The following is a 26,189-nucleotide window of genomic DNA, read 5'->3' as shown; positions in this document are numbered from 1 at the left end:
TCAACGGAAAAATATTTAAATACGTTGTTGTTTTAAGAATTTCCGTCCGAGAAACGGACTTTGTAGTAGAACTATTATCTTCAACTCCATCCTATATATCAGTTGCCATGAGGTTTTTCATTATTGTTCGTCGGTCAATATTGTTAAACTTACTTTATTTTCTTCATGATTGTCCAAGAGATATTCAACATCCATTTTGTTACGACAATTCATCTCGTTGATTAGATTTTACAGTTTTCGGGTGATTTCACCATCTAGTGGTTCATCATAATTTTATATATATATATATATTGCAAATAATAATTATAATAATAATAGTAATATCATAAATTAAGGTATAAATTAATAATTATTAATTTTTCGATAAATTAATATTTATCCAAATGTGTTGAATTATACTGGTCCAACTGTATTAAATTATATAGATTTAATTATATACAATGTAGTCCAACTATTTCGATCCGTTATGTTGACCTACAAAGCCCAGCCCAATTAAATCCAAACCCGTTCCATTCAACACAAGACTTCGAATAAATAATTTAAGCCCAAAATCTTATTTTCTAAAATAATAAATAAATAAAAAATTCAAGCCCAAGCCTGACTAGCTGTTGACTCATTTGACCAGACTGAATCTCAATCATTTGTTTTGTTTTTTTAATTAGATAATGATTTTTCTTATCATTTAATTTTTGGATATATTATTTGTAATTTCACCAAGCATACCTGTTAAAAAGAAAAAATGCTCATTTGAAGGTTAATATATTAATTACAGATATTAGAAGAGATTAAATAATAAATATTATCACATTATTATTTTTGTTTATTATCCTTTGTTTTAACAGGCTGTCGTATCTTGTACGGTACAACTCTAAGTATAGGGTCCCGACCCCCCACACTTTCTGTTCATACTATGCTCAAAAAAAGAAAAGCAATTAATTTCACTAATTAATTGAATTCGGTATCATCATCTTTTTTTCTGTTCGCGAATTGAATTTTTTTTTTTTTTTTTTTTAAATTCTGCAAACCAACATTTTCGCCCTATATTTATTGCAGTAGTCTCCCCTTTTTCTCCGCTGCTGAAATTATTTCGGATCAGAATCTGAATTCCTATCGATAGATACGTATATAGATAGACATACACGTATATGGCGATTCCAGCCGCAATTGTTGTTCTTCCGTTGGGCGTTCTCTTCTTCGTTTCTGGGCTCGTCGTTAATTTAATCCAGGTTTGTGTAGGGTTGCTTGTTTTGGGACTTAATTTTGTTTTTCCGAGCTATTGGGAGCCAAATCAAGTAGGGATTTGGGGATTTTTTTCCCCTCTTATTTTGGCTGGCATCATTTGAGTAGTTCTGTAGGCTTTATTAAGTTCTTAATTGATATTTTTTATTGTTATGTGTATATTTTATGCTTAGTTCATCGTTCTGTAGCTTATCTGTTTGTGTTTATGTTAATATGAACTGAGTGTAAGTGGATGTTTTGTTCAGGCAGTATGTTATGTGCTAATAAGGCCGGTGTCGAAGAACACTTATAGGAGGATAAATCGGCAGGTGGCAGAACTTTTATGGCTCGAGCTTGTGTGGCTCATCGATTGGTGGGCTGGTGTGAAGGTGCGAATCTTTGTAATGTAGTTATATTATATATCATTATTGCACGGGAGCGTCGCATATATTTTGACATAACTTTGGAATGCTTATGGGATTGAGGTGTGATTGTATATTTTCCACTTGCTAATCAGATAGTAATCCGTACTACAGTTTAAAGTTGCCATGTGTATTTCATTTGGATGATGGTTGTTAAATTTGGCGTGAGATTGACGTAGAATCCGTCGAATGCTGAAGTTAACTCAAAGAAGGGTTTGAATGCCGCTATTGCCATGATTTATTTACTATAACGATAGATCGAGCACTCTAGAGTCAAATATGTTAAACTTTCTGGATATTAGATTGTTTCGAATTTAAATGTCCATGTTGGGAAGCTGTTCATGTTCACGTGTTTTTGAGTTTGTACTGAAAAAAATCCTTGGCAATTGGCAATAATCACTTTCTATTCTGTTCACTTTGGATGAAAAGCATATCTGTTCTTAGATGAAACTCTCTTATTTCCTGTAGATTCTCATCATCATACAATATGGACTTCAACACCAAACTATATCTTTTTACGTTTGTTAATCGAGGAATGTGCTAATTATTGTCGGTTATTTTCGTGCTGGTCTTGCATTTCATAGTGAAATATTATATGGTACTACATGACTTGTGTTAAGTTGAAACCCGTTTATTGACTCTCATATTATACTGGTATTTGTTGCAGATCGAGTTGTACGCTGATTCCGAAACCTTTAAATTGATGGGTAAGTCCATAGAGTCTCTTCATACAATTTGAATGCTTCTTATCTCAAAATTTATATCTTGCTTGTGATTCACATATATTTCGTGATGCTCGTGATTTCCAGGTAAAGAACATGCACTTGTCATATGTAACCACAAAAGTGACATTGATTGGCTCGTTGGATGGGTTTTGGCTCAGGTTTGCCATTTTCCTGTTGCTTTGCAACAACTCTATGATCTTCACATTCATTGTTGATAGTAATTTTATTCCCGATCATTGTTACATGTCATGCACATTAGCTGTTCTTTCCTAGGAAGCTTTTACTCATTGATTTTTGGATACATTAACTACAGCGATCAGGTTGCCTTGGTAGCACATTAGCTGTTATGAAGAAATCATCGAAGCTCCTTCCTGTAAGTACCTAAGAATGATTTTGTTATAGTATTATTCCTGAAGCTTCAGTTATATTTTAGGTGCTTTGTTCCTAATATGCAATACTTTACTTATTGCTAAGATCTCAGCAATAAAAGTGAGTAATTGTGTATAAGATTGAAATGAATTGCCTTTATTGTTGAAGTAAATCTAGTATACCTTCTTTTGTTACACTTGTATGGTCAGAAATCTGATAAACTTATTAATGGTGAAATTGAGCTGACAAAGTAAATAGATTAAATAATTTTCTGAGTTGGTGGCACCAATAGGACGTGATGAAAGAGGTTCATTTATAAAGTCATGTTAACTGAAGAATTCTTAAAAATATTTTTTCTCACTTTTCTGTCGCCGAAATTCCTTTGAAGATTTTTGTCCAGTCAAAGTCTCTCTGCAATCTGTGATGTTATATTCTTGTTAAACTATTTCACTCCTGGGCCTACTTCTTGTATTTATATTTCCCTTGGAGCATGCGATAAGATGTACTGAAAATGTGCAATGCAACTACTCACCTATGCAGGTGATAGGATGGTCTATGTGCTTCTCTGAGTATCTCTTTCTTGAAAGAAGCTGGGCAAAAGATGAAAGCACCTTAAAGGTACTGTCAATCGATAAAAATGTTGAAACCAGCATGCAGATTTTTTATAAGGGTGTATTGTTTCTTTCTCTTGTGTTCCTACCTTTCTTGGTCGTCCTAATTGATTTTGATAAAATCTATTGCAGTCTGGACTTCAACGGCTGAGTGATTTCCCTCGTCCATTTTGGCTGGCACTTTTTGTTGAGGGTACTCGCTTCACTCAGGCAAAACTTTTAGCCGCTCAAGAATATGCATCCTCAGCAGGGCTACCTGTTCCAAGAAATGTTTTGATTCCTCGAACCAAGGTTCCAACTGGACCCACTTCTAGGAAGGACTATTTATTTTTGTGCTGCAAGCTTATGTCTATTTCTTAATTTTTTTTTTCGCCTTTCAAAACTTGGAACTTGAATTTTCTACTCTAAGCAAATTAGAATAAATAACCGAGTAACAACTGGAGAAAAAGCAAAACCAATTAAAGCATTTCTTTTGTTCCTTATTTGCATTTATCTGACCATGATGATGTTGCTCTGTCGTATCTAAGGACAACTTTAAGAAATTACTCTAGGAACTAAGTGATATTTATGATTTTTATTGTATTATAGTAATGTGTTTTTATTCCTGAAATCTCAAGTTATATGATATGCTCATCATTTTTCACTCTTGGGCGTCTTTCAGGGTTTTGTTACAGCGGTAAGTCATATGCGGCCATTTGTTCCAGCCATTTATGATGTGACTGTTGCTATTCCGGAAACATCTCCCCCACCAACCATGCTAAGACTCTTTAAGGGGCAGCCCTCTGTGGTAAGCCTACCACATCTAATAACTCAAAATTCAGTGTCTAATTTGGTACCATTGTGGTAAATGGCAATAGGTGTGGCTTGGAAGTAATCGTCGTGGCTTAATCTGTTTCATATGGTGTACCAGAATATTAATCCCTCGTGCATATTAAGTTATACTAGTTTTGTGCATGAATACTGTAGTTTGCAAGTAATGGCAGGAAAATGGAGTTTGCCTTTCTAAAAATCATGCCATGCAGACAGCAGTATTGGGTTATATCATCGTATTATTTCCTGAATTCTAATTCGCCACATTGTTTTCGAATTTTTGTATCTCAGAAACAGAAAAGTATCGCAAATATCTGCAAACTCTTAACGCAATATTAAAATGAATATTTTTCAGGTTCACGTCCACCTTAAGAGACACGTGATGAAGGATCTGCCAGAAACGGACGACGAAGTTGCACAATGGTGTAGAGATATTTTTGTCGAAAAGGTACTTCATATTCCATCAACTTATTTGATATACCATTCTTCCTAAATGTCTTCGCCTTTTGGAGATAAGTACCTAAATGTACAAACATCTTCCCCTAAACAGGATAAGTTATTGGACAAACATATCTCTGAGGGTTCCTTCGGTGAACAACTCCAAGACTTTGGGCGCCCAGTGAAGTCCCTTTTGGTAATTTACTTCGGTGATTCTTTTTTTTTCTTTCCCAGTTTATTGCATACTCGTATTGAGCGAATATAAATCATTTCTTGGAATAACAGGTTGTGAGTTCCTGGGCAATTTTGCTTATCTTAGGGGCTCTGAAATTTTTCCAAAGGGCTTCACTTTTCTCATCATGGAAAGGCATCACCTTTTCAGCGATTGCTTTAGGAATCATCACGTTTCTTATGCAAGTCTTGATTCAGTTCTCTCAGTCCGAGCGGTCAACCCCTGCCAAAGTAACCCCAGCTAAGCCCAAGAGTGGGGAAGTGACACAAGAGAAACAGCTGTAAGTGAACTATTTTTCTTGGATAAAATTAATCGGTTGGCCTCGTTATTAATATATCTTGTCGCCTGAGCCAAATTTGTATTATCCAACGAGGTACTTTTGTCCATTTATTATTGATTGTAATATTGTAACATTCGAACGTGCTCGTGCTCTCTGATTTTTGTATGGACACAAACAGGCTGTATGCATATTAGTTCATTAATTATGTCAGGACTAGAGAAAGAAAAGAAAAAATTATTACCTGCTTCTGTTCTAGGTTTAGTATGAATGCATTGTTGCGGATTTATTTACTTTCGAATAGTAAGATTAGATACTGCTATGGAAATTTTGTATTCGTGGGGCGAAGTGGTTTATGTTCTGAAATTTTCCTTCATGCGCCAAGAAGCTACAAACTAAATGCTATTGTTTCGAGTTACGACGGTTAAATTTCGATGTATTTTAACGGAAATCGAGTTGTACAATGTCTGTTTAGATTTATTGGTTTGTGAAGAACGATGATGCAATCTATGAGTTAATATGAAATATATCGAGCAGATCTTTATCATTCATTCACACAAATACGAAAAAACTCATAAAAAAATTTAAATAAATGCCACGTAAGATATGTAACGTTTCGTTAGAAAATGACATTCGATAATGATATAAATCGTATAGGCCTAGCCCAAATTATAAGCTCGGGCCCACATTTCCTAATAAAAGCCCACTTGGTTTAATTAGCCCAAGCCCATAATTAATTTAAATAAGAGTATGAGCATTCAAATCCAAAAGAAACCTAATTGAATTCTCGGGGAAAGTAGCGGGGCACTTCGACAATTAAAAGTAAAATCGGAAGGAGTTCTCTGTATTGACAATATTACCCTTATATATATAAACATTTCTCCACCGCCCTCTTCGTTCGATTTCTGATACTCAGTTGCCCTAATTCCATTCACAGTGAAGTGAAAAAGAAAAGTTTTTGAAACCACCCAATTCGGAAGCGGGGTTGTCAATCTCCCTTCTCAATTTTTGGGGGTTCGAAATACACAGAGTGTGTGTGTGAAAACATGAGTCGGAGTTTAGGAATTCCGGTGAAGCTGCTGCACGAGGCGTCGGGACACGTGGTGACGGTGGAGCTGAAGAGCGGCGAACTGTATCGGGGAAGTATGATCGAGTGCGAGGATAACTGGAATTGCCAGCTCGAAAACATCACTTACACCGCTAAGGTATTTTCTGATTGTTAAAAATGAAAATAAAATTAAAAAAATAAATATTATTCTGATTGTAAAATGTTTTATTCTCTTCCCCTCAATTTGTGCCATGTTTGTTGAAAATATATCTGTTGTTCATTTCAATCGTCCCTTTACATTTGCGGTTCTATGTAATGTTTTAAACCCTAGTGAACAGTGGCAACTATGTAATTGAGTTGAATTACATGAATGAATGATTCTATACTGTACCAATGGTGCACACATCATTCTGGTTTCAATGAACCTAAATTCGCCTTGCTCGTAATTTGACTTGCTCTCGGTAAACGCAGGATGGAAAGCTCTCGCAACTAGAGCATGTTTTCATCAGGGGCAGCAAAGTCAGGTGCATACTTATCTTCTTATGTGAATTGTATATCTGCATCGTATTTTATCTTAAATGTAATTAATTATAAAAAATATCAGGTTCATGGTAATCCCAGATATGCTCAAGAATGCTCCCATGTTTAAGCGTTTAGAAGCTAGGATTAAGGTACCATTCACCGCACCTAATTTAATTTCTTCATTTTTTTGTCCTTTTCTGTTTGTAGTTTCGTCGTCCGTCGTTGATTTCTTGTTTCGATGTGTAGGGCAAGGGCTCGTCACTTGGTGTTGGACGTGGGCGTGCGGTTGCAATGCGAGCTAGGGTAAGCTCTTTTCTTTGTGATTATTGATAAACATAATATATCCGGAACAATTTTCAATATTAGTGCAATAACTCTTCAGTTGGAATGTTCCTTTTCTTCGACTCTTGAATTTCTCATCGTTTGCAGGCCCAAGCTACTGGTCGTGGCGGTGCTCCACCTGGCAGGGGGGCTGTGCCACCTGTTCGGAGGTGATCGTATAAATTGATTTGTGATGCGGTTCTGTATTTGTTCTAGTTATCCATGAGAAGAACTTTGCTTCGGTTTCTTACTTATCTCGTCTATGGCAATGCTTTGCTGTCTGAATTGAGAACTTGAAGTGACTTAATATGTACCTGGGAAGCAAACTGGTTTTGAAATGGCTGTAGTTGCTGTCTTGTAGTAATGTTTTCAATAGGTGGAATGTGCAGTTTAACCGACTTTTTTACAGACTTAAGTTTTGTTCCTGTCGGATTTTGATTTTTCGTTTCTGTGTATTGAACTTGAGTAAGTGCAGTAGTGGGATGAACTCGTGTCTGTTTTGTCTAAATGAGCAACTAGTTTTATGCTTTTAAGTTGCTGGCCTTTTAATTTCGGTTCTATTAAGATATCTCAAGTAAATGGAGAAACAGAGAAATCTTGTAATGAGAAACTGCAAGATGTGAAAACACTCTCTAGTCTCTCTACAAGAGATTCCGATGCAAAATATTCGGCAAGTCAATAAATCGATTTAAGGAATGTGTATAGATCCACGACGATCAGTTTAACTTGCTTTGGTAAATGTCTTCAAAGTAGATAAATTCCATTTTCCCCATTTTCTTACCAAAACGAATACGAACAAACTCAATGGACATGAAGTTAGTACAAACCCCTCTACTGTTAAATTAGCGAAATTCCATTGCTTTTAGCAACAAAAGCGTCAAATCCTTTCATCGTACATTGTACTATACAAGATTGTACTGGATACCATTCTTGCCCTTTGCCTTTGCCTTTGCCTTGGAGCAGAGTAAAAACAAAGCAAAAGGATACAATGGTCATTTCAAGTTCAGCCTGACTGACCATTCCCATCGTTAAGAGCACAACACACAATTGCCTTTTGATGCCCTTTGTAGACTTTAACTTCCTCACCATCAGCCAACGACCATAACCTTGCAGTTGTATCCGAAGAAGCTGCAAATCGAATTTTTTTCGTAGTGTAAAAAAAAATTAAGTTGAGAATGTAATGATTTTGTATGCACAAATAACAGAGGAGCAAGATATAATTCGTAACTCAGTAAAACGGAGGCTGAATTTGATAAGAAAACACGAGAAAGTTCCTAAAGTACAAATAATTTGTAATTCATTATTGGTCAAAGATTTTGTTACATAATCAATTTGGTTTTTCTTATTTATTTAATCTCCGTGCTGAAGTCAACAGTTCTAAGCTTGCCGAAACTCATTATTCTCTTTTCAGTTAGCCAAAACAAGATTCCGGCTAAATCTAACTACTCAAACATCATATATTAATACTGTTCAATTACGTACCCGTGACTACAAAAAGACCATCAGTAGAGAAAAGACAGTCCCAAACCCAGCGTTGATGCCCTGAAACAAACACCGATTAAATCAATATTACAGCCACATGAGAAAAAATACTGTTCAGAAAAAGAAAAAAAAAATCACAGCCTGCCAAAGGGTCATCAAATGCATACCAACAAGTGTATTTTCCAGAGTAAAACCATCCACATTCCATATCTTGACAGTATTATCCGAAGATGCAGTGGCCAAGTACCTGTAAGAACCGAGACAACTAGTTCACATCAAATATCATAATAAATCAGATAAAAAAAAAGGAGTAAAATTCCAAATCAGAAACTAACCGGTTAGGTTCACACATCTCTGGGGAAAGTGCACATTTAAGGATATATCCATCATGCGCCTGTAGTTTATGAAGCGGCTCGAAGTTTGTCATAGTCTGCAACGGTGCATAGAGAAATTTCACTGTATAAAACTTTCTGGTAGAGACTTTAAAAGGCAAACTTAACACATAATAAAATTCAAGAAATGTCTGACCTGGGTCCCACGCAATAAACGCCACACATAGCATGTTCCGCGATTATTTGCTGCAACTACTAAGCTTCCATCCCACATTACAGTCAAGGATCGTACAGCTGTATCCACCTCTGGTACCTGAATTATAACATCATTTTTTTTTCGTTTTTTCCGGTAATTAGCATAATTCTTGGTCTGGTTAGTAACTACGAAGGACTTTAATAGTTACGAGAGAACTGCTAGTTACTTACCAACTCACAACTGCAAGAATTTGCCGTTAAATCCCAGACACGGATATTACCGTTTTGGTCCCCAGATATCAATTCAGTCTGCAAATAAATCAAGAGACAATATAAAATCTTAATATATACAAGGTATTTGTTCCAAATACCACGTCTATTTTAATATGTTTAGGCCTCGTTTGGTTAACGAATTTAACCATGATTAATTAAATAATTGGACTTTATTGGGTGATCCAAATAACTGTGGAAAAAGTAGCTGTAATTTACGCTAATTGGGAGATCATTTATTAGATCTCTGCCATGAATCCAACAATATAGTTCTGAGGTTTCGTAAGATTATTTGTTCGGATCTTGGCTAATTTTATCTTATAAACCAAACGAAGCCTTAGAAGACACATAATACATAATTTCATGGGCAAAATGCACCTGAACCATCGAAAGACACATATCAGATGTAAAAAAAGGACTGCTTTCCTCTTACATCTTTGTGCGCTCGTTATTGGTTGATGATATTTTTGTAGTGAATAGAGATATGTATTTTAGATAGTAACATACGTATCTCTATGCTATTTAATTTCCAAGCACTACCTAAAATAGCGTAATATTCCAGCAAAAGAATCAAATCTAAAGAAAAAGGCGAACTTATCTGACCTGATTTGGGTGCAAAATAACAGTATTTACTGCTGCGCGGCTTTCATATTCCCTCTGGCAACCTGGTGCTCTATATTCAGAATAGAAGTAGATCAAAATCAACGTCAAATATTGCCAAAAAGAAAAATAAAATAAATAAATAATAAATGATTAATCCCGTCACCGTAAAACTCTGTACCTCAAGTCCCAAATTTTTACAGTGCCATCTTCAGAGCCCGAATACATCCATTTCCCATCACATTGAAATCCAACAGCCATTACATTATTAGTGTGCGAGTCGTAGCTCATCACCTGATACGAACAAAACGGATTTGCTGATTATGCTGAAGACAACCTATTAAGAGTTTAAGGTTGAAGAAAGAAAATGAAGTTAGCAAATAAATACATTTAAAAAAAAAGTGAGAAGCATACTGGTTGAGGGCTGTTTGAATTGATATCAAAGAGTCGAATATGAGGATTTCCGGCTGCAGCTATGTAGCGTTTATCGGGGGTAAGCTCAAGGCGGTTTACTTGCTGCCCAGAAAAATAAAAATAAAAATGGATCCATCAATTTAAACAACAATCGGAAATACCTTTTTGCTCCATAAAGCTTATTATACCATGCATATTTGTGAAATACTAGAGCAGAAATGAACCTAATTTCTGCCAGATCACCATTCTCTCTTACACTTAATCCCATTGCCAATAAACGAATGCAAAACACACAAACGTATCCTTTTCACATGCTTCAAACGTCAATCGAAATCTAATATTTCTACGGAGAAATAAATATCCAAAGTTGCTTCAAATGTCAACAGATATGAAAACCCTGACTTGTCTAATATCGGAAAAGCAACTCGTATAAAAATGCTTTCGCTTACGGCCTTATCAAATATCCAGATACGAAAAGAGAAACTCATTTATGTAAAACCCTGATCCCGACATCGATACACATATTCAGATTTTCAAGCCCATGCATCATCATATATAAAAAAGGGCACGTGTATAGGCGATAACATTAAAGGCATACAGATTCAGGGTACTGAATTGTCCGAAAGCAGCGTCCATTTTCGGCTTCCCAGAATCTAATGGTGTGATCATAGCTTGCCGTCGCCAAAACAACTGTTGGTTGAGTCATTTTATTGTCTCCTTATTTCCTTTAAAAAAAACTGAAAAAAAATTACCATTAAATAAAATATTAACGAATCAAAATCAATTGTCCATTCAACCAAACAAACCCTCAAATCAAGGGTTCAGACTTCAGAAAAATAATTTTACTTTTTCCCAGCTAACAACATTTAGAAAAAAAAAAGAAACCCTAAAAATTCATTAATCCAATAATATATACATTAACATAGGGCGACGATCATACAATATAAAGCAATTACTGCTGGTGAAAGTAAGGGTTTAAAATTCGTTAATTTTGTTTACCTGTGTGGCGAAAGTCAAACCTTCACCATGTTTTGTTGTAGGGTTTGGATGAATTCATAAGCAAATGGGGCGTTCTTCTCTTGCATTTATTTTCCGTACAAAATACAGAATCTGCTGTTTTCTACTCCGATTCGAGTAGTTCATTCAGGAGGAGAGTGAGGAACTGGTTGATTTTAGAGATTCCCGTTATTTTCAATTCTGCCCCTCTAAAAAGGGGAAATACTAATTCCTACCCTAAATTTCATCTCTCCAAAATCCCAATGAGATTCTTTGTTTCAATTGGTTAATTATTATTTTTGGGAATTGGTAAATTCAAATCTATTTATATAATATAGGGTAAATTACAAACACCCCCCTGAGGTATGACCAAATTACAAAAACATCCCTCTTGTTTGGATAATTACAACCACCCCCTCAACTCATCAAATTTAGTGGAATCTTCGAGATTATATGGAATATTATCACTTTTGTACCCGTTTTATCCCATTCAAACTCTACATTATGAAGCAAGATGACCATAATATGTGATTTTTAGCTTGTATATATCAGTTTGTGGTGCATCGGAAACTGTATTTTTTACACAAAAAGAGTAAAAACTAGAGCACATTTCACGGAATCTAGATGACTATGTTGAATTTGGCACTATAAAGGTGGAGGTCTAAGAAAAAATCATAGTTGAGGGGGTAGATGTAATTATCCAAACAAGAGGAAGTTTTTGTAATTTGACCATACCTCAGGGGGGTATTTGTAATTTACCCTATAATATATAAAATGAAACCCCAATGCCTTTAAAATTCGATATTCGGCCGCAACCCTGAAGCGGTGTGTCATCCCACGTGTATCCTATGTGTAATTTTTTTAACTTTCCTAAATCGGTGTTGCATTAATTATAAGATATGATCTCGTTATCAATATCATTAGTATTAATATTACTATCAATATCAGTATTAGAATTATTATAAGTATCAATATCAATATTGATATGAATATTAGTATTAGTACGAGTATTAGTTTTCGCATTAGTATTAGTTATCATATCAAATTTCTCGATACTCGATACTTGATTCGAGACTATTCATTCAATTCTCATTTACACTCAATTTGTTAACATCCAAACTTGAACACATGATTTCGTTCAATAAACTATGGAGTTCGACTAGGGAAAAAAGGAATGATTTTTTTTTTTCATAAAACATAAACAACTTATCGAGCTCGATTCAATTTGCTTATCAATACAAACTCAAACAAAACTTTGAAAGGTGGATTAAAATTGAATAAACAAAAATTATATTCGATTCCTCTTCATAAAAGAGTACTATAATATCACAATGGACTTGATTCCTTTAAATGGGCTTAATCTTCTACTTTTTACAATAACCCAATCTATTACGGGCCTGCAATCCTCGGAAAGGCCTTTAAAGAAAAAAAAAATAGGAAAAAGAAAAAAGGAAGTAATTATAAAATGGTGGGCCCGATTATTGGTTGTCGTTTAAGCTACCATGGTCGGCGCCGTATATGATTTGACCCCTTCACGTTTTAGATGTTTGGTATAATGGTCACCCATGTTAGGTAGGGTCGTTGCTTTTTATGTTTTTAGACTTTTACCCTTTGTTCTAGGGGATCACTATTTCAAATCCCAAATTTTGCTTACTTGAATACCAAAAAAATAAAAAATAAATAATTAATTGTAAATTACTTTAATACCCTTAATGAAATTAAAACCAAAAAAATATTACAAATATTATTTTTCTTTCTTAAATATCAAATAATCAAAAACTCAAAAAAACCATTTCCCTCCTCCACCTCCTTCTTCTCCCTCCCCAAAAACCCTTCTAAAAAATCTTCCTCACAACAAACCCTTCTAAAAAATCTCACAACAAACCCTTCTAAAAAATCTCAAAACTAAAGAAATTAAAACCTCACAAAACGTATAAAATTGAGTTATAAGACAATAGTATGGTAGTATATATGAAAGGAGAACACATTAAGGTAAGTATCGATGTCTTTTTTGAGCTTCAAAGTCGATTTTGAAGTTTTTTTTTTTTGAAACCCGCCGGCAATTTTCGACACATACAGGTCGATTTTTTGGTCAATTTTCGACACCAACGTGTCGAAAAAAAAAAAAACAAAAAAAACAAATTTCGACACCTACCTGTCGAAAATTCTCCAAATTTCGACAGGTATGTGTCGAAAAAATACTGTTGGTAAAAAAAAAAAAAAAAAAATTTTTTTTTTTTTTTTTTTTTTTTTTTTTTTTTTTTTACCAATAGTGTTTTTCGACACATACCTGTCGAAATTTGGAGAATTTTCGACAGGTAGGTGTCGAAATTTGTTTTTTTTTTTTTTTTTTTTTTTTTTTTTTCTTTTTTCGACACGTTGGTGTCGAAAATTGACCAAAAAATCGACCTGTATGTGTCGATAATTGCCGACGGGTTTCAAAAAAAAAAACTTCAAAATCGACTTCGAAGCTCAAAAAAGACATCGATACTTACCTTAATGGCTTCTCTTTCCACATATACTACCATATTATTGTCTTATAACTCCATTTTATAATTTTTGTGAGGTTTTGATTTTTTGAATTTGGAGATGTTTTGGAGGATTTAGGAAGATGAAAAAGATAGGGTTAAATTGGGTTGTCGCGGCAGTTACGAGCACGTGCGGTGGCGTTCGGCGGCGGCGGCGGCGACGGCGGTGGCGGCGGCGGTGAGGGTTGGAGAGGAGAAGAAATGGTGGAGGTTTTTTTTTTTTTTACAACAAAGGGTTTTTTTTTTTTTTTTATTTGGTTTTTGAATAGGTAATTTCTAAAAAAATTTGATATAATTGATATTTTGTATGAAAGGGTGTTTTTGTACTTTTCTTTTTATTTTGGTATTAAAGTAAGAAAAAACTGATAAATATGTACTCAATTTTGGTTTTAAACTTGGTAGTATTCAAGTAAGCAAAAATTGGGATTTAAAATAGTTGCCCCCTTTCTTCTATTCAATGATTTTACAACTGTCAAATTACGACATAACCTCTTTTTTTTTTTTTATTAATTACAATTACATCCATCAGCTACTAATATTATTAAATGTTGTTATTTTTTATTTCAAATTTAGTGAAATCTTTGAGATTATGTGAAGTATTCTCCAGTTTGTACCGGTTTTATCTCATTCGACTTCTACGTTTTGAAACAAGGTGTATCTCTTGATTTGTAAATATCATATTATGCTGCATCAAAAATTGCATTTTTGCACAAAACGAGTACAAACTAGCGAATTTTTTGAAGAAGATTTAATATTATAGGGATGAATTTGTAAAAAGATTTATAGTTAAGTGGTGGATATACCTACCCAAACAAGTGGAGTATTTTCGTAATTTCACATTATATCATGTGGTGGATTTGTTTAATAAAATCAAGATTTAAATGTTATGTAAATTAAGAATTTCTTTTATTTTTATTTTTAATTTATTATGGAAATATCTAAAATTAAGCTCCACTAAATATGGAGTCATTACTTTTCTGCATTAACCTGCAAACGAATCAGTTCATGTATCATAAAATTTGAACAGCTGAAACTGCAGAAAGGAAAATTTGAAAAGTACTAATAAGCAAATATCTCAATTTATTTCCTCATAAATAAATGGTAGTAATCTTCATACAAAAGAATGCAACAGTAGCCAACCATATCATCTAACTACAAATTCAAAAAATTAATCCACACCAAATTGACAACAACAACAACAACAATAATTATATAGCAATAATCAATAATACTCTCATTAATTCTCAATTCAATGCCTCAACAACGCAAAAACGGAGAGGAGGAGCGACGCTCCGACGGCGGCGCCGGAGACAGGCAACGAGAACGCACCACCGGCGTCCGGTGAAGGCGCAGGAGCCTGAGCAGAAACTGTGGTGGCGTACGCGGAGAGCGCAACCACGGCGTAGGCTAGCAGTACGACGGCCTTCGAGATGCTAATTTGCGCCATTTGGTTAGCTAGCAGCGAAAATTCGGAAGAAAAAATTGAGCAAAGAAAGAGAGAGAAGAGATTGAAATAGTGGTGGAAGTACAAAATGAGGTTTGGGGGTGGTGAACAAATATATAGAGGGAAGGGGAGGCTAAAGTGACAGCTGGTGACAGAGAATGATCAACTACAAAGCTTCATATGTATGTATGTGTGAAAGAGCTGTGTGATTGGGAGTACTTGTTGGTGACGGCGTGTTGACGCGTTGCTGCTTGCTAGGCTGTACATTGACGGACTTTTCCACGTTCGTGTTTGGCACTTTAGCTGTCTTTCAAAAAACATCCCGTCTGCACGATTATGGTGTTAAATTCAACAGAATTTTCTAGATTCTATAAAATATTCTCTATAATATCATCTTGTCTCGAAATGTGGAGTTCGAATGAGGTTACATGGGTACAAAATTCGAGAATATTCCACATAATCTAAAAAATTCTACTAAATTTGACACCACCATAATTAAATTTGCCTGTAAGAAGATTCATAATTGAGGGAATAATTGTAATTACCCAAACACGAGAAGAGTTTTCATAATTTGTTCAATTCTAGAAAAAAACTTAGACAAGTAAGTCCCTTGATAAATCCAATCCTCAAATTACAATCAAACATCACTCCTGTAGCAAACAAATTATACATCCAAGCCCAAGACAACCAAAAAAAAAAAAAAGAAGAATTAATCAAGAGCAAAAGGCTCTAATCATAAAAAAAAAATTAAGAATCAGGAGTCCTTAGCCAACTTCTGTGCATTCATGAGGGTTTTCGTGAGCCAAATTGCGGTTTCTCTCGAAGAAACCATCTCTTCTCCAAACGGTTTCAACACACCCGAAAGCTCATCGAATTTGTCCTGTTTCAGCAACCTCGCACACAGCTCAAGCAACGATTCCAAAGCATCCGCCCTATGTAGCCCTAAATGTAACGAAGAAGAATCATCCATCGACGCTCGATTTAATATCCGCATGAGTTCTTCCTCAGTTTGCCTCGACATAGTCGGACTTTCTTCTTCGATCTTTTCCTTACCATCACCATTTTCAGCCACCTCAGTTCTTACTACACTCTCTTCGGTCGATCCCCTGTTTTCTTGAATAACAGAATCCTCTGTTTTATTCTCTGTGGCAATTGGACTCGATAAAATCTCCGATTCCGTTATTTTTTCCTTCTCAAATTCAAGATTTTCCAGCTTCACATCGTTTATATTGACGGTTTCTTTAGTTGACGAAGAGTCGAAATTATCGAGATCGTCTGCATTGCAAGCAGTTGTGGCACAGCTAGTGCCGCCACTTTTAGAATCTTCGCTGTCGTGCGAGATTTTTCCGGAGTAGCTAGTGGGGTCCACTCTCTTCGTCTCGAGTTTGTATTCTATCAAGGCTTCTTCGCCGCCGTCATCGAGTAAATTCGGAAATTTTGTGTCGGTATTTTCGTCGAATAACGGGAGAAGCTCTCGTTGTTTTACTCTCTCCAGAGAGTTTTTCTTAGCGCCAGAGCTGCTAGGTGATGATTTCTTCGTCTTGTCCTTTGACTTATTCGGCGAGGGAGACTTCACGGGAAGAAAGGCGGTGTTTGGATTGTGGCAACGGAGAAGGAACGGTTGTAAATGTGGGTGTCGTAAAAGTTCTGCAGCCTAATGACACGTGTAATTAGTCGAGATTAGCGATAATAATAATAATATTTAAATCACTCGAAATCCGTATGAGCTTACTGTTGGCCGGTGTTCCGGACTCTTCCTTAGCATACTCTTAACGATTTGTTTTCTGAGATAATAATTAAAAAATTAAAATAAAAACATAATATAAATTATTTCATAATTAATTTTTTATTAGTGACATGAACGGAAAATTTTACGGTTAATGTGTAGTCGACGTGGAGAAAGACTTACAGAGTGGTTGAGTAAATAATCGGAAGTGGAGAGATCAATGATTTGTTGATCTTGTTGATTAATCCAGCCATATCCTATTTTATTTGTTTTTTGTTTTAAATATTAGTAACAATGTTTTATCGAGAACGAATTAGTTGTAAAAAAAAAAAGAAAAGAACTTACAGTAGCTCTAAATGCTTGTTGGTGTGCAGCAATCTCAAACATACAACAACCTATAAATAAGAAAATCATCGAGGCTTTTAATCGTAAAAACAAAAATGACAAAATACGAACTTATGTAAATTATTAATTTTTATGTAATTACCAAGTGACCATATGTCTGATTTATATCCATACGGGATATTTACGAGAAGCTCCGGGCACATATAATTAGGGGTTCCGACAGCCTAGTTTGAGGCACGTAAAATTTCCGACCTTGTTAATGTAAATATAACACTGCGGTTTATAAATTATTTACTTTTATAAAAAATATAAAAGTTTGGGTCGTCGTAAAAATTCATACCGAAGAAGCAAGACCGCCCTCGTCGAGAAGTTTTGCCAATCCAAAATCCCCTGTAAGTACAATATGTAAGTACAATACAGTAAGTAAACAATATTAAGAATTAATGCAGGGGGAAATTTGTCGTAGAGACTTATTTGCCCTTCTTACCGAGACGGATATCGTTTTCCTTTGTGATAAATATGTTAGATAACTGGAGGAGAAAAAACCAACAAGGATTCGTGTAAGGATCAAAACATTAAAATTGCATGATTGAAACGAAGATTCGCGGTATGTTGATCTTAAGACAAAATTAACCTTTAGATCCCTATGAAGGACACGATTGGAATGAAGATAGTCGATAGCTAATAACAACTGAGTCATCCACTTGCATATTTTCTGGAGCAAATGCGACACCGTTGAACAATAAAACGTAAAAAAAAAAGTTAGATACTATGAAATAAAAAAGGAAATAATTTCACAAGAATATTAGCCGAATCGAATCACCTCCTCCGGAAAATATACTCCTCTTGCTCTCCTTAATATCTCCGATCTGCATAAAACGAACAGCATAAATACAACAACAAAAAAAAAAATTCCGAAAGCTCTTAATCGAAAAAAAAAACATGCTACACCAAAAGTATCGTTTTTTTCTCCAAAACAAACATTAATACCGGTAATAATTTAGCTTACATGTCTTCACCTTCACAATAGTTGGTTACAATGCATATACAACTTCCCTGAAAAGAAAAAAACAATTAAAACGAGTAGTTCCCTTTATAAATACTAAAACTTGTTGAACTAGCTTTTAATAACCCTGCTTTAAAGAGTGAGAATCTACACGATACCTTGTCGACCCAAGCATCTTTATATTCGATAATATACGGATGTCGTAGCTTTGCAATTAATTCCATCTGCAAAATAAATAACATCACATATCACCCGAGTATACGAGATCGAATATGCAATCATTTAATTCAATAACAACATAACATTCTAATGATAAATACCAACATAAAAATTATTTAAATTAACCTCTTGGTGCGCTGTGCGCTTGAACTTTTCCGTCTGCTTAGAGATAGGAATTTTCTTTAGAACATACCTGCAGATAAAACTAAAATTACTTTTTGAACCTCCATTAGTAACTCTATCATCTGCTCTGTCTGAATTTCTTTAAAATGTGTTTCTTTTCATATAATTGATTTAAAAAAAAATCAATAAACAAAGCTAAATCATTTGGTTAATACATCTAAACAATTGCAGATTTAGTTTTCTTGCATCTGTCTCTGTAATAAAACCACACTGGTAAATTCTACACAATAGAACACTATATACACTTTGCCCAGATTTCTACTCAATAAACACACACACACACACACACACACACACACACACACACACACACAGGAATGCATGCACAGCAATTTGAAGAAATATATAGATATTAGAAACAGAAAATTCTTACTTTTTATTCTCAGTGTTGTGAAGAACAAGAAAAGCAGCTGCAAAAGCACTTCTTCCAATCTGCTCGATTACTTCATAATCTTCCATCTTTGACTTGGAATCACAGTTTTCTGACTCCATCAAACCCTTCAAACCCCCAAAAAAAATAAAATTAATCAGATGGGTCAAAAATCAAAATCCTCTTTTCAGCTAAAGATTCAACCTTTCGGCAGAATTAATCAGTTATTGAACTCACCCACTTCAATTCAGCAACAAATTAACAAGATTTTGCGCTTTTAAGCCACTCACAGAAAAAGCAAATCGTGGGTCTTTAGGCAGCAGCTTCAGCAAGAAGAAGAACCCTTAAAAAAATTGGTTTCTTGATTTTATAGGAAAATAATAATAATAACAAATAATTAATAACAACACTCTGACGCTCTGAAATAATGAAGTTGTCGAGTTACGTGATATAATTATGGCACCGAGTTATAACAATAGTCTTCTGTGTGTGTGTGCGTGTGTGCGCGCGTGGGGTGGGGGTGGTTGGTGGTGTTTGGTTGAGAGGTGGGGTTGGGGGAGAAGACGCACTTAAGCAGCATTTTGGGGGTACAATTATATTTAATGGACAGTTAAAGGGCTCACTATTAAAAAAACCCCCAAAGTTCAACCAAAGCTAGTAAAAAAAAAACATTTTAAAATAATATAATAAGACACGAGTCATAATAGAATTTTGCAATACTAATTTCATAATTATATGCACTTTAATTATTATTTTAATTATTATTAAAATGATATAATTAATATGATATTGAGGTGTTAGGAAGGTAAAGTTGAATGATAGGTATGGAAGAACAAAAAACTTTACCCTATTTGTATATATTATTATATATTTATTAAAGAATCAAGAAAGAATCATCCTTTTCACACCGGTGAAGTCACCATCCTCACCTAAAATTAAATTACAAATTATCTAAATATTTTACCCCATAATAATTAATTATTAATTAGCCAAAATTAATCCTCTTTATGTTGTATAATATATAATGGCCTGTGATTTCAATAGTTTTTAACTAAAAAAGGTATATTCTTTAGTGACAAACACAGTGGGAATTGAAGAAAATTATCTTTGAAATGTGATTACAGACATTATGATTGCATTAGATATATATTATGTATTAATTAATATATATCTAAAGTTGAAGGGTCTTTTCTAAATTAAATGCCCTTTAATTGGACTAATTAAGCAAACCCCACCACTCAAAAAACAACAAATTAAAATAAACTAAAAGTTGAAGGGCTGTGTATATATATAATATAATATATTCCAAATTTTCAACACTTTGTGCATTATTAGTTGTTGCGAAATATTATTCATAACCAATTGATATAAAATGAATTTTTAAGGACCCCATGCATATTTTGTATGTATATATACATTATATATATATTATATATAAATGGTTGGCTGCGGGTTCCTGCATTATCAAAAAAAAAAAAAAAAAAAAAATATTATATATAAGAGTACTGTACGTGCTATATATATCTACCAAGATCCTATATATAAATATTTCTCATTGAAAGCCTATGCTAAGTACATCTGAATTGACATTCATTGACTAGGTCAAAGGTGTTATTATTTCACCTTTAATTTCAATCAATTTATAAGTTATATAACCTTAAATTTTGTCCAAACTATTTTCCATACTTGGATGGGATTCAGGTGGATATAGTAAATTGCATGTCATTATTTCTCATTATTCAGATGGGATTGAGCGTTTCGAAATAAAAAATCCAAACACGATTTTTAAAACTTGAAAATAAATTCGAACAATCATGCATTCGGCTCGAATCATACTGGATTTTTCCGGATCGTAACGGAATATTTAAAATTGATAATAGGGGTAAAGGGGCAAGGTTGGTGAGAGAACAATCAAGTTGGTTTTTTCACTATAGAAAAATAAGCAAAATTTAAAGGGTGGTGGGGGCATTAATCCTGTGAGGAAAAGCCATCCAATGTTTGCTGGTGAACTAGTTATTATTATTGTCCTTTATCTATTTAATTCACTTATTTCTTCCACAAATTTAATTGGGAAAATTTTCAATTTAATCTTCTGTCGGTAGGTCAATGGTCAACGGTCATTTTTATATCATTTATTTTTACATACTGGATCAAAACAGTAAAAGTTTTAGGTATTTTAGTCATAAACACTTGCACTAGAAAAAGGAAAATAATTTATATGTGTTGTAAATAATATGTGTGTGGGGTTTCCTAACACAACCACCCAACTTCCCACTAAATCACTAACCTACCCCATGTCTTCTCATTATGTGTTAGTGGTAGAATAACCTCTTGTGTAACTTCTCTTGTAACTCCCGGTGGTTTTTCACCTATATAATGGAATTCTCCCTTCCCCATATTTACACCCTTATTATTCTCTCTACGGATTTTTGTCTTTGTCATACTTTATTTTCCACAATCATCAAACCTAAAAGCAATACAATTAAGGCGATAGGATGGAACATTTGAGCAAACTTGATTTCACCCCTTTGAATGTATCTGGTGAGAACTACGTGAGTTGGACAATGGATGTTAAGATCCATCTCACTAGTAAGAAACTGAGGATGGCTATTGTTAAAGAAAATCTGCTTAACGAAGCCCAGAAGGCTGAAGCCATGATTCTGATTAGGAGGCACCTAGATGAGGTCCTCCGTTTGGACTACTCATCGATTGAGGATCCCCAAATACTATGGGATGCCCTGGCTAGTCGATTTGATCACCAAAAGACAATCCTTTTGCCTGAAGCAAGAAACAAATGGATTCACTTACGGTTTATGGACTTCAAAACCGTTAACGAGTATAACTCTGAAGTATGTCGCATCAAATCCACCCTGGAGTTTTGTGGAGAGAAACTAACTGATGCTGAGATTCTGGAGAAGACGTACTCTACATTCCCTGCCTCACATATGATACTGTCTCAACAGTACAGAGCCAAGAACTATACTCAGTTTTCAGAGTTGGTCACAGTTCTGCTCCTTGCCGAGAAGAACCTTGATCTTCTTTTGAAGAACAACCAGGCTCGACCAGTTGGTACTCGACCTTTGCCAGAAGCAAATTTGGTCAATCGAAATCCTCAACCTTTGCCAGAAGCAAATTTGGTCAACAGAAACAACCGTGGAGGAGGCAGAGGCCGGGGGTTCAATCGTCGAGTGAGAGGACGGGGTAATAGGGGCGGACATGTTCCTTATAATAGGCCATCTAATGGTCCCCCACAGTATGGGCAAAGGGGGAATATGCCAAGAGGAGGTAACAATGCTCGACCTAGAGGTGCGCAGCAGAATAGAGCCCCGAATCAGAATCAAAATCAGAATAGAGATACATGTCATAGGTGTGGTGGAACTGGGCATTGGTCACGCACCTGTCGTGCGAGGAACGTTATGGTTGGTGGTGTAAATAACAATGCACCACCGGAGACCAACCTGGTTGAGATAGACGTTCTCAATGAGGAGCCCATTGCTCGACTCCCAAATATGGGCACATCTGACCCAATGACCCAGTTTGGAATATGATTGTAGTGTTATTTTATGAGTTTAGACATTATGTTCTTCTATGTTTCTAGTTTATCAGTTTTAAGTTATGTTGTTTATTTGGTCATGCTTATGAACCAATTTCGTATTTGGATTATGTTTGTGCTTTATTTTCTGGACTATATTTTATGTGGTTATGTTTTAATTCAGTTTTTATGGTACTCGGTAGAGTTATCTTGTTTGGATTTTATTAAAGTATTTTCAATTGCGGAATATATGATTAGATTTATTTATCTTTCTAGACATGGCATGTGGGGATGAATGTCTGGCAGATAGTGCGACAACGCACACTATCCTTAGGGATAAGTCATATTTTGTTAGTTTCATGTCTAGTAAGACTTCTTTGACTACTATATCAGGCACATCTAGTATAATAGATGGTTATGGTAATGCCCATATTATGTTACCTCATGGCACAATTCTGACCATTAGAGAAGCTCTTTATTCTCCACGTTCCAGTAGAACGCTGCTGAGTTTTAAAGATATTCGAGCCAATGGTTATCATGTTGAAACAACCGATGAAAAGGGGATCGAATATATGTGCATCACCTCTAACGTGTACGGCCAGAAGCGTACCTTGGAAAAATTAGAGGGACTTTCGATAGGGTTATATAGAACCAGAATTCGAGTGCCAGAAGCACACCTTGTCGATTGCTCGAAGTCTAGTGATCCGAGCAAATATTTTCTATGGCATGACCGACTGGGACATCCGGGTCAAAGTGTGATGCGCCGAATTATTAACACATCTATTGGGCATCCACTAACAAATAAGGATCTTGTACACAATGATAAGATATGTGTACCCTGTTCTATTGGAAAACTTGATCCTATGCCAGCTTATGCACAAACTAGTAAAGATTCTCTTGGTTTCTTGGAACGAATCCAAGGAGATATATGTGGCCCCATCTCACCACCATGTGGACCTTTTAAATATTTTTTTGTGATGGTTGATGCTTCAACTAAGTGGTCACAGGTCGATTTGTTGTCTACGAGGAATGCTGCTTATGCTAAACTCCTCTCTCAAATAATAAGATTGAGAGCACACTATCCAGATTATCCCATTAAGTCTATTCGACTGGATAATGCTGCAGAGTTTACGTCGCGGTCTTTCGACGAATATTGCATGTCTTTAGGTATTGACATAGAACATCCTGTAGCGCATGTTCATACCCAAAATGGCCTTGCAGAGGCATTTATTAAGAATTTACAGAGGATTGCACGAACTTTGGTAATGCGCACCAAACTTCCAATCTCTGCTTGGGGCTATGCAATATTGCACGCAGCTATGTTATTACGATTGAGGCCCACTGCAACCCAACCATATTCTGCGTTACAGTTGGTGTCAGGAAGTACACCAAACGTTTCTCATTTACGCACATTTGGGTGTGCAGTTTATGTGCCGATTGCTCCGCCACAACGGAGCAAGATGGGACCTCAACGTAGATTGGGCATTTATGTTGGTTACATATCACCATCTATAATACGATATTTAGAACCCTTGACAGGCGATCTCTTTACCGCTCGATTCGCGGACTGTCACTTTGATGAGACCGTCTTCCCGCCGTTAGGGGGAGGAAAGAACGTTCACACTAACGTTCCTGAAGAACGGCGTGAAGTTGTATGGAATGACCCCACTGTGTCTCATCATGATCCCCCCACTTCAGTCAGAGAGTTTGAAGTACGTAGACTCATAGATCTACAGAAAGTAGCCAATAATATGCCAGACTCATTCTCTGACTTAGAAAAAGTGACGAGATCTCATATACCAGCTGCAAACGTGCCTGCAAGGATAGAAGTCCCAGAAGGACAAAACGTGGGAAGGCCATCAATCCCTGCTAACCAATCATATCTCCCTGCCCAGAAGAGGGGGAGACCAATTGGATCAAAGGATTCTCATCCCCGGAAGCGGATGAATGCCCAACAGTTGAATGAGGTTAGCAATAGTAATAATGGGATCCCACCCGATCCATCTCATGAAATAGTTCCGGACTATGGATCCGTCTTGGAGACGAAATCGGGGGACGCCTCGACATTAGTATCCATTCCCGAGAATAGAGAAATCTCGGTTAGTTATTCATGCATGAATGAGGTGTGGCATCGGGATGAAATAATCATCAATGATGTGTTTGCTTACACAGTAGCTACTGAAATTGTATCGAGTGATGATATTGAGCCTCGATCAATTGATGAATGTAAACAGAGGGATGATTGGCCGAATTGGGAAAAAGCAATCCAGGCTGAGTTTGACTCATTGGTAAAAAGGGGAGTGTTTGGGCCGGTAGCTCCTACACCTCCTGGAGTGATACCCGTGGGATATAAATGGGTATTCATAAGGAAAAGAAATGAGAAAAACGAGATTATGAGATATAAGGCTCGTCTCGTAGCACAAGGATTTTCTCAGCGACCTGGGATTGACTTTGAGGAGACATATTCTCCTGTTATGGATGTTATTACATTCAGATATCTAGTCAGTTTGGTTGTATCCGAGGAACTGACTATGCAGCTCATGGATGTGGTCACAGCTTATCTATATGGGGATCTAGATACAAGTATATATATGAAAGTTCCTGAAGGACTTCGATTACCCGAAGCAATTAGTTCCAGACCACGGAACACGATCTCAGTTAGGTTGAGACGATCACTTTATGGCTTGAAACAATCTGGAAGAATGTGGTATAATCGCCTAAGTGAATACTTGCTCGGAAGGGGATACGTGAACAATGATATTTGTCCTTGCGTGTTTATTAAGAAAACATGTTCTGGGTTTGCTGTTGTAGCAGTTTATGTTGATGATATGAATTTGATTGGGACTCCTGAAGAAGTCCGTGAAACAGCCCAACTCCTAAAACATGAGTTTGAGATGAAAGATCTCGGTAGGACTAATTTCTGTCTCGGACTTGAGATAGTACACCGTGCTGATGGAATTTTGGTCCATCAATCGAACTACATCCAGAAGATGTTAAGACGCTTTAATATGGATAAAGCGAAACCATCGAGCACGCCTATGGTAGTCCGATCATTGGATAGGTCGAAGGATCCGTTCCGTCCTGTGGAGGAGGACGAAGAAGTGTTAGCACCTGAAGTGCCGTACCTAAGTGCAATAGGCGCATTATTGTACTTAGCTCAATGTACTCGACCTGATATCGCATTTGCGATAAATTTGCTAGCTAGGTTTAGCTCAGCACCAACACGCCGCCATTGGAATGGTGTAAAGGACGTATTTCGTTACCTTAAGGGTTCAATAGACATGGGTTTGTTCTATCCCTATGCATCATTAAAGGATGCAAAGCTTGTGGGTTATGCTGACGCTGGGTATCTGTCAGACCCACACAAAGCTCGTTCCCAAACTGGATATGTGTTTACCATTGGGAACACAGCTGTGTCTTGGAGGTCTACAAAACAGACCTTAGTTGCCACCTCATCGAATCATGCAGAGATTTTAGCACTTCACGAGGCAGTGCGTGAATGTACATGGCTTAGAGCCATGAATGGGCATATTCGAGATTCCTGTGGATTGGCT

General features: G+C 35.9%; 4 protein-coding genes across 6 annotated transcripts; 2 read left to right on the top strand and 2 right to left on the bottom strand.

Moving 5' to 3' along the window:
• Positions 1 to 818: 818 nt before the first annotated feature.
• On the top strand, positions 819 to 5,345 carry LOC105976556 (1-acyl-sn-glycerol-3-phosphate acyltransferase 2). Of its 2 annotated transcripts, XM_088825744.1 has the most exons (12): positions 819 to 958; positions 1,054 to 1,226; positions 1,485 to 1,607; positions 2,308 to 2,347; positions 2,450 to 2,523; positions 2,679 to 2,738; positions 3,275 to 3,352; positions 3,478 to 3,636; positions 4,007 to 4,132; positions 4,511 to 4,603; positions 4,706 to 4,789; positions 4,879 to 5,345. In XM_088825744.1, exons 2-12 carry the CDS (start codon positions 1,146 to 1,148, stop codon positions 5,107 to 5,109), a joined length of 1,149 nt encoding a protein of 382 aa, XP_088681870.1. In that variant the 5' UTR covers positions 819 to 958; positions 1,054 to 1,145; the 3' UTR covers positions 5,110 to 5,345. The 2 variants fall into 2 exon arrangements, with proteins under 2 accessions (XP_088681870.1, XP_012857244.2); XM_013001790.2 differs by having other exon boundaries at positions 823 to 1,226.
• A 544-nt stretch (positions 5,346 to 5,889) lies between these two features.
• LOC105976558 (small nuclear ribonucleoprotein SmD3b) lies at positions 5,890 to 7,526 on the top strand. Its single transcript, XM_013001795.2, has 5 exons — positions 5,890 to 6,307; positions 6,622 to 6,674; positions 6,755 to 6,821; positions 6,919 to 6,975; positions 7,102 to 7,526. The coding sequence occupies exons 1-5, from the start codon at positions 6,149 to 6,151 to the stop codon at positions 7,165 to 7,167; spliced, it is 402 nt and encodes a 133-aa protein (XP_012857249.1). The 5' UTR covers positions 5,890 to 6,148; the 3' UTR covers positions 7,168 to 7,526.
• A 154-nt stretch (positions 7,527 to 7,680) lies between these two features.
• On the bottom strand, positions 7,681 to 11,590 carry LOC105976557 (target of rapamycin complex subunit LST8-1). Of its 2 annotated transcripts, none has more exons than XM_013001791.2 (11): positions 11,286 to 11,590; positions 10,885 to 11,023; positions 10,287 to 10,388; positions 10,054 to 10,166; positions 9,876 to 9,945; positions 9,234 to 9,311; positions 9,004 to 9,120; positions 8,811 to 8,905; positions 8,643 to 8,722; positions 8,476 to 8,535; positions 7,681 to 8,121 (listed from the first exon to the last, which is right to left on the bottom strand). In XM_013001791.2, the coding sequence occupies exons 2-11, from the start codon at positions 10,990 to 10,992 to the stop codon at positions 7,997 to 7,999; spliced, it is 948 nt and encodes a 315-aa protein (XP_012857245.2). In that variant the 5' UTR covers positions 10,993 to 11,023; positions 11,286 to 11,590; the 3' UTR covers positions 7,681 to 7,996. The 2 variants fall into 2 exon arrangements, with proteins under 2 accessions (XP_012857245.2, XP_012857246.2); XM_013001792.2 differs by having other exon boundaries at positions 10,885 to 11,011; positions 11,286 to 11,431.
• A 4,225-nt stretch (positions 11,591 to 15,815) lies between these two features.
• Positions 15,816 to 19,808, bottom strand: LOC105976553 (serine/threonine-protein kinase Nek6). The gene is made up of 14 exons (XM_013001788.2): positions 19,341 to 19,808; positions 19,107 to 19,231; positions 18,677 to 18,743; positions 18,490 to 18,555; positions 18,335 to 18,381; positions 18,149 to 18,194; positions 17,960 to 18,040; positions 17,813 to 17,855; positions 17,666 to 17,715; positions 17,468 to 17,549; positions 17,326 to 17,375; positions 17,164 to 17,237; positions 16,987 to 17,038; positions 15,816 to 16,908 (listed from the first exon to the last, which is right to left on the bottom strand). Exons 2-14 carry the CDS (start codon positions 19,223 to 19,225, stop codon positions 16,009 to 16,011), a joined length of 1,677 nt encoding a protein of 558 aa, XP_012857242.2. The 5' UTR covers positions 19,226 to 19,231; positions 19,341 to 19,808; the 3' UTR covers positions 15,816 to 16,008.
• Between the last annotated feature and the right edge of the window lie 6,381 nt (positions 19,809 to 26,189).

This window comes from Erythranthe guttata, chromosome 11 (genome assembly GCF_056151865.1).
Source record: "Erythranthe guttata isolate IM_541 chromosome 11, IM_541, whole genome shotgun sequence".
Classification (NCBI taxonomy): domain Eukaryota; kingdom Viridiplantae; phylum Streptophyta; class Magnoliopsida; order Lamiales; family Phrymaceae; genus Erythranthe; species Erythranthe guttata.
Note: the sequence above shows the minus strand (reverse complement) of the source record. Positions and strands in the feature narration are given on the sequence as shown.

Excerpts from the sequence above, each read along its gene's own strand:
- LOC105976556 (XM_088825744.1), top strand. The coding sequence starts at position 1,146 with ATGGCGATTCCAGCCGCAATTGTTGTTCTTCCGTTGGGCGTTCTCTTC. Across the intron at positions 1,227-1,484 it reads TCGTCGTTAATTTAATCCAG|GCAGTATGTTATGTGCTAAT; the intron begins GTTTGTGTAGGG and ends TGTTTTGTTCAG. Across the intron at positions 2,348-2,449 it reads CGAAACCTTTAAATTGATGG|GTAAAGAACATGCACTTGTC; the intron begins GTAAGTCCATAG and ends CGTGATTTCCAG.
- LOC105976558 (XM_013001795.2), top strand. The coding sequence starts at position 6,149 with ATGAGTCGGAGTTTAGGAATTCCGGTGAAGCTGCTGCACGAGGCGTCG. Across the intron at positions 6,675-6,754 it reads ATCAGGGGCAGCAAAGTCAG|GTTCATGGTAATCCCAGATA; the intron begins GTGCATACTTAT and ends AAAAAATATCAG. Across the intron at positions 6,976-7,101 it reads CGGTTGCAATGCGAGCTAGG|GCCCAAGCTACTGGTCGTGG; the intron begins GTAAGCTCTTTT and ends CATCGTTTGCAG.
- LOC105976557 (XM_013001791.2), bottom strand. The coding sequence starts at position 10,992 with ATGACTCAACCAACAGTTGTTTTGGCGACGGCAAGCTATGATCACACC. Across the intron at positions 9,121-9,233 it reads ATTCTTGCAGTTGTGAGTTG|GTACCAGAGGTGGATACAGC; the intron begins GTAAGTAACTAG and ends GTTATAATTCAG. Across the intron at positions 8,122-8,475 it reads TGGTCTTTTTGTAGTCACGG|CTTCTTCGGATACAACTGCA; the intron begins GTACGTAATTGA and ends TTCGATTTGCAG.
- LOC105976553 (XM_013001788.2), bottom strand. The coding sequence starts at position 19,225 with ATGGAGTCAGAAAACTGTGATTCCAAGTCAAAGATGGAAGATTATGAA. Across the intron at positions 18,195-18,334 it reads TATTGTGAAGGTGAAGACAT|ATCGGAGATATTAAGGAGAG; the intron begins GTAAGCTAAATT and ends CGTTTTATGCAG. Across the intron at positions 17,376-17,467 it reads ATCAGACATATGGTCACTTG|GTTGTTGTATGTTTGAGATT; the intron begins GTAATTACATAA and ends TCTTATTTATAG.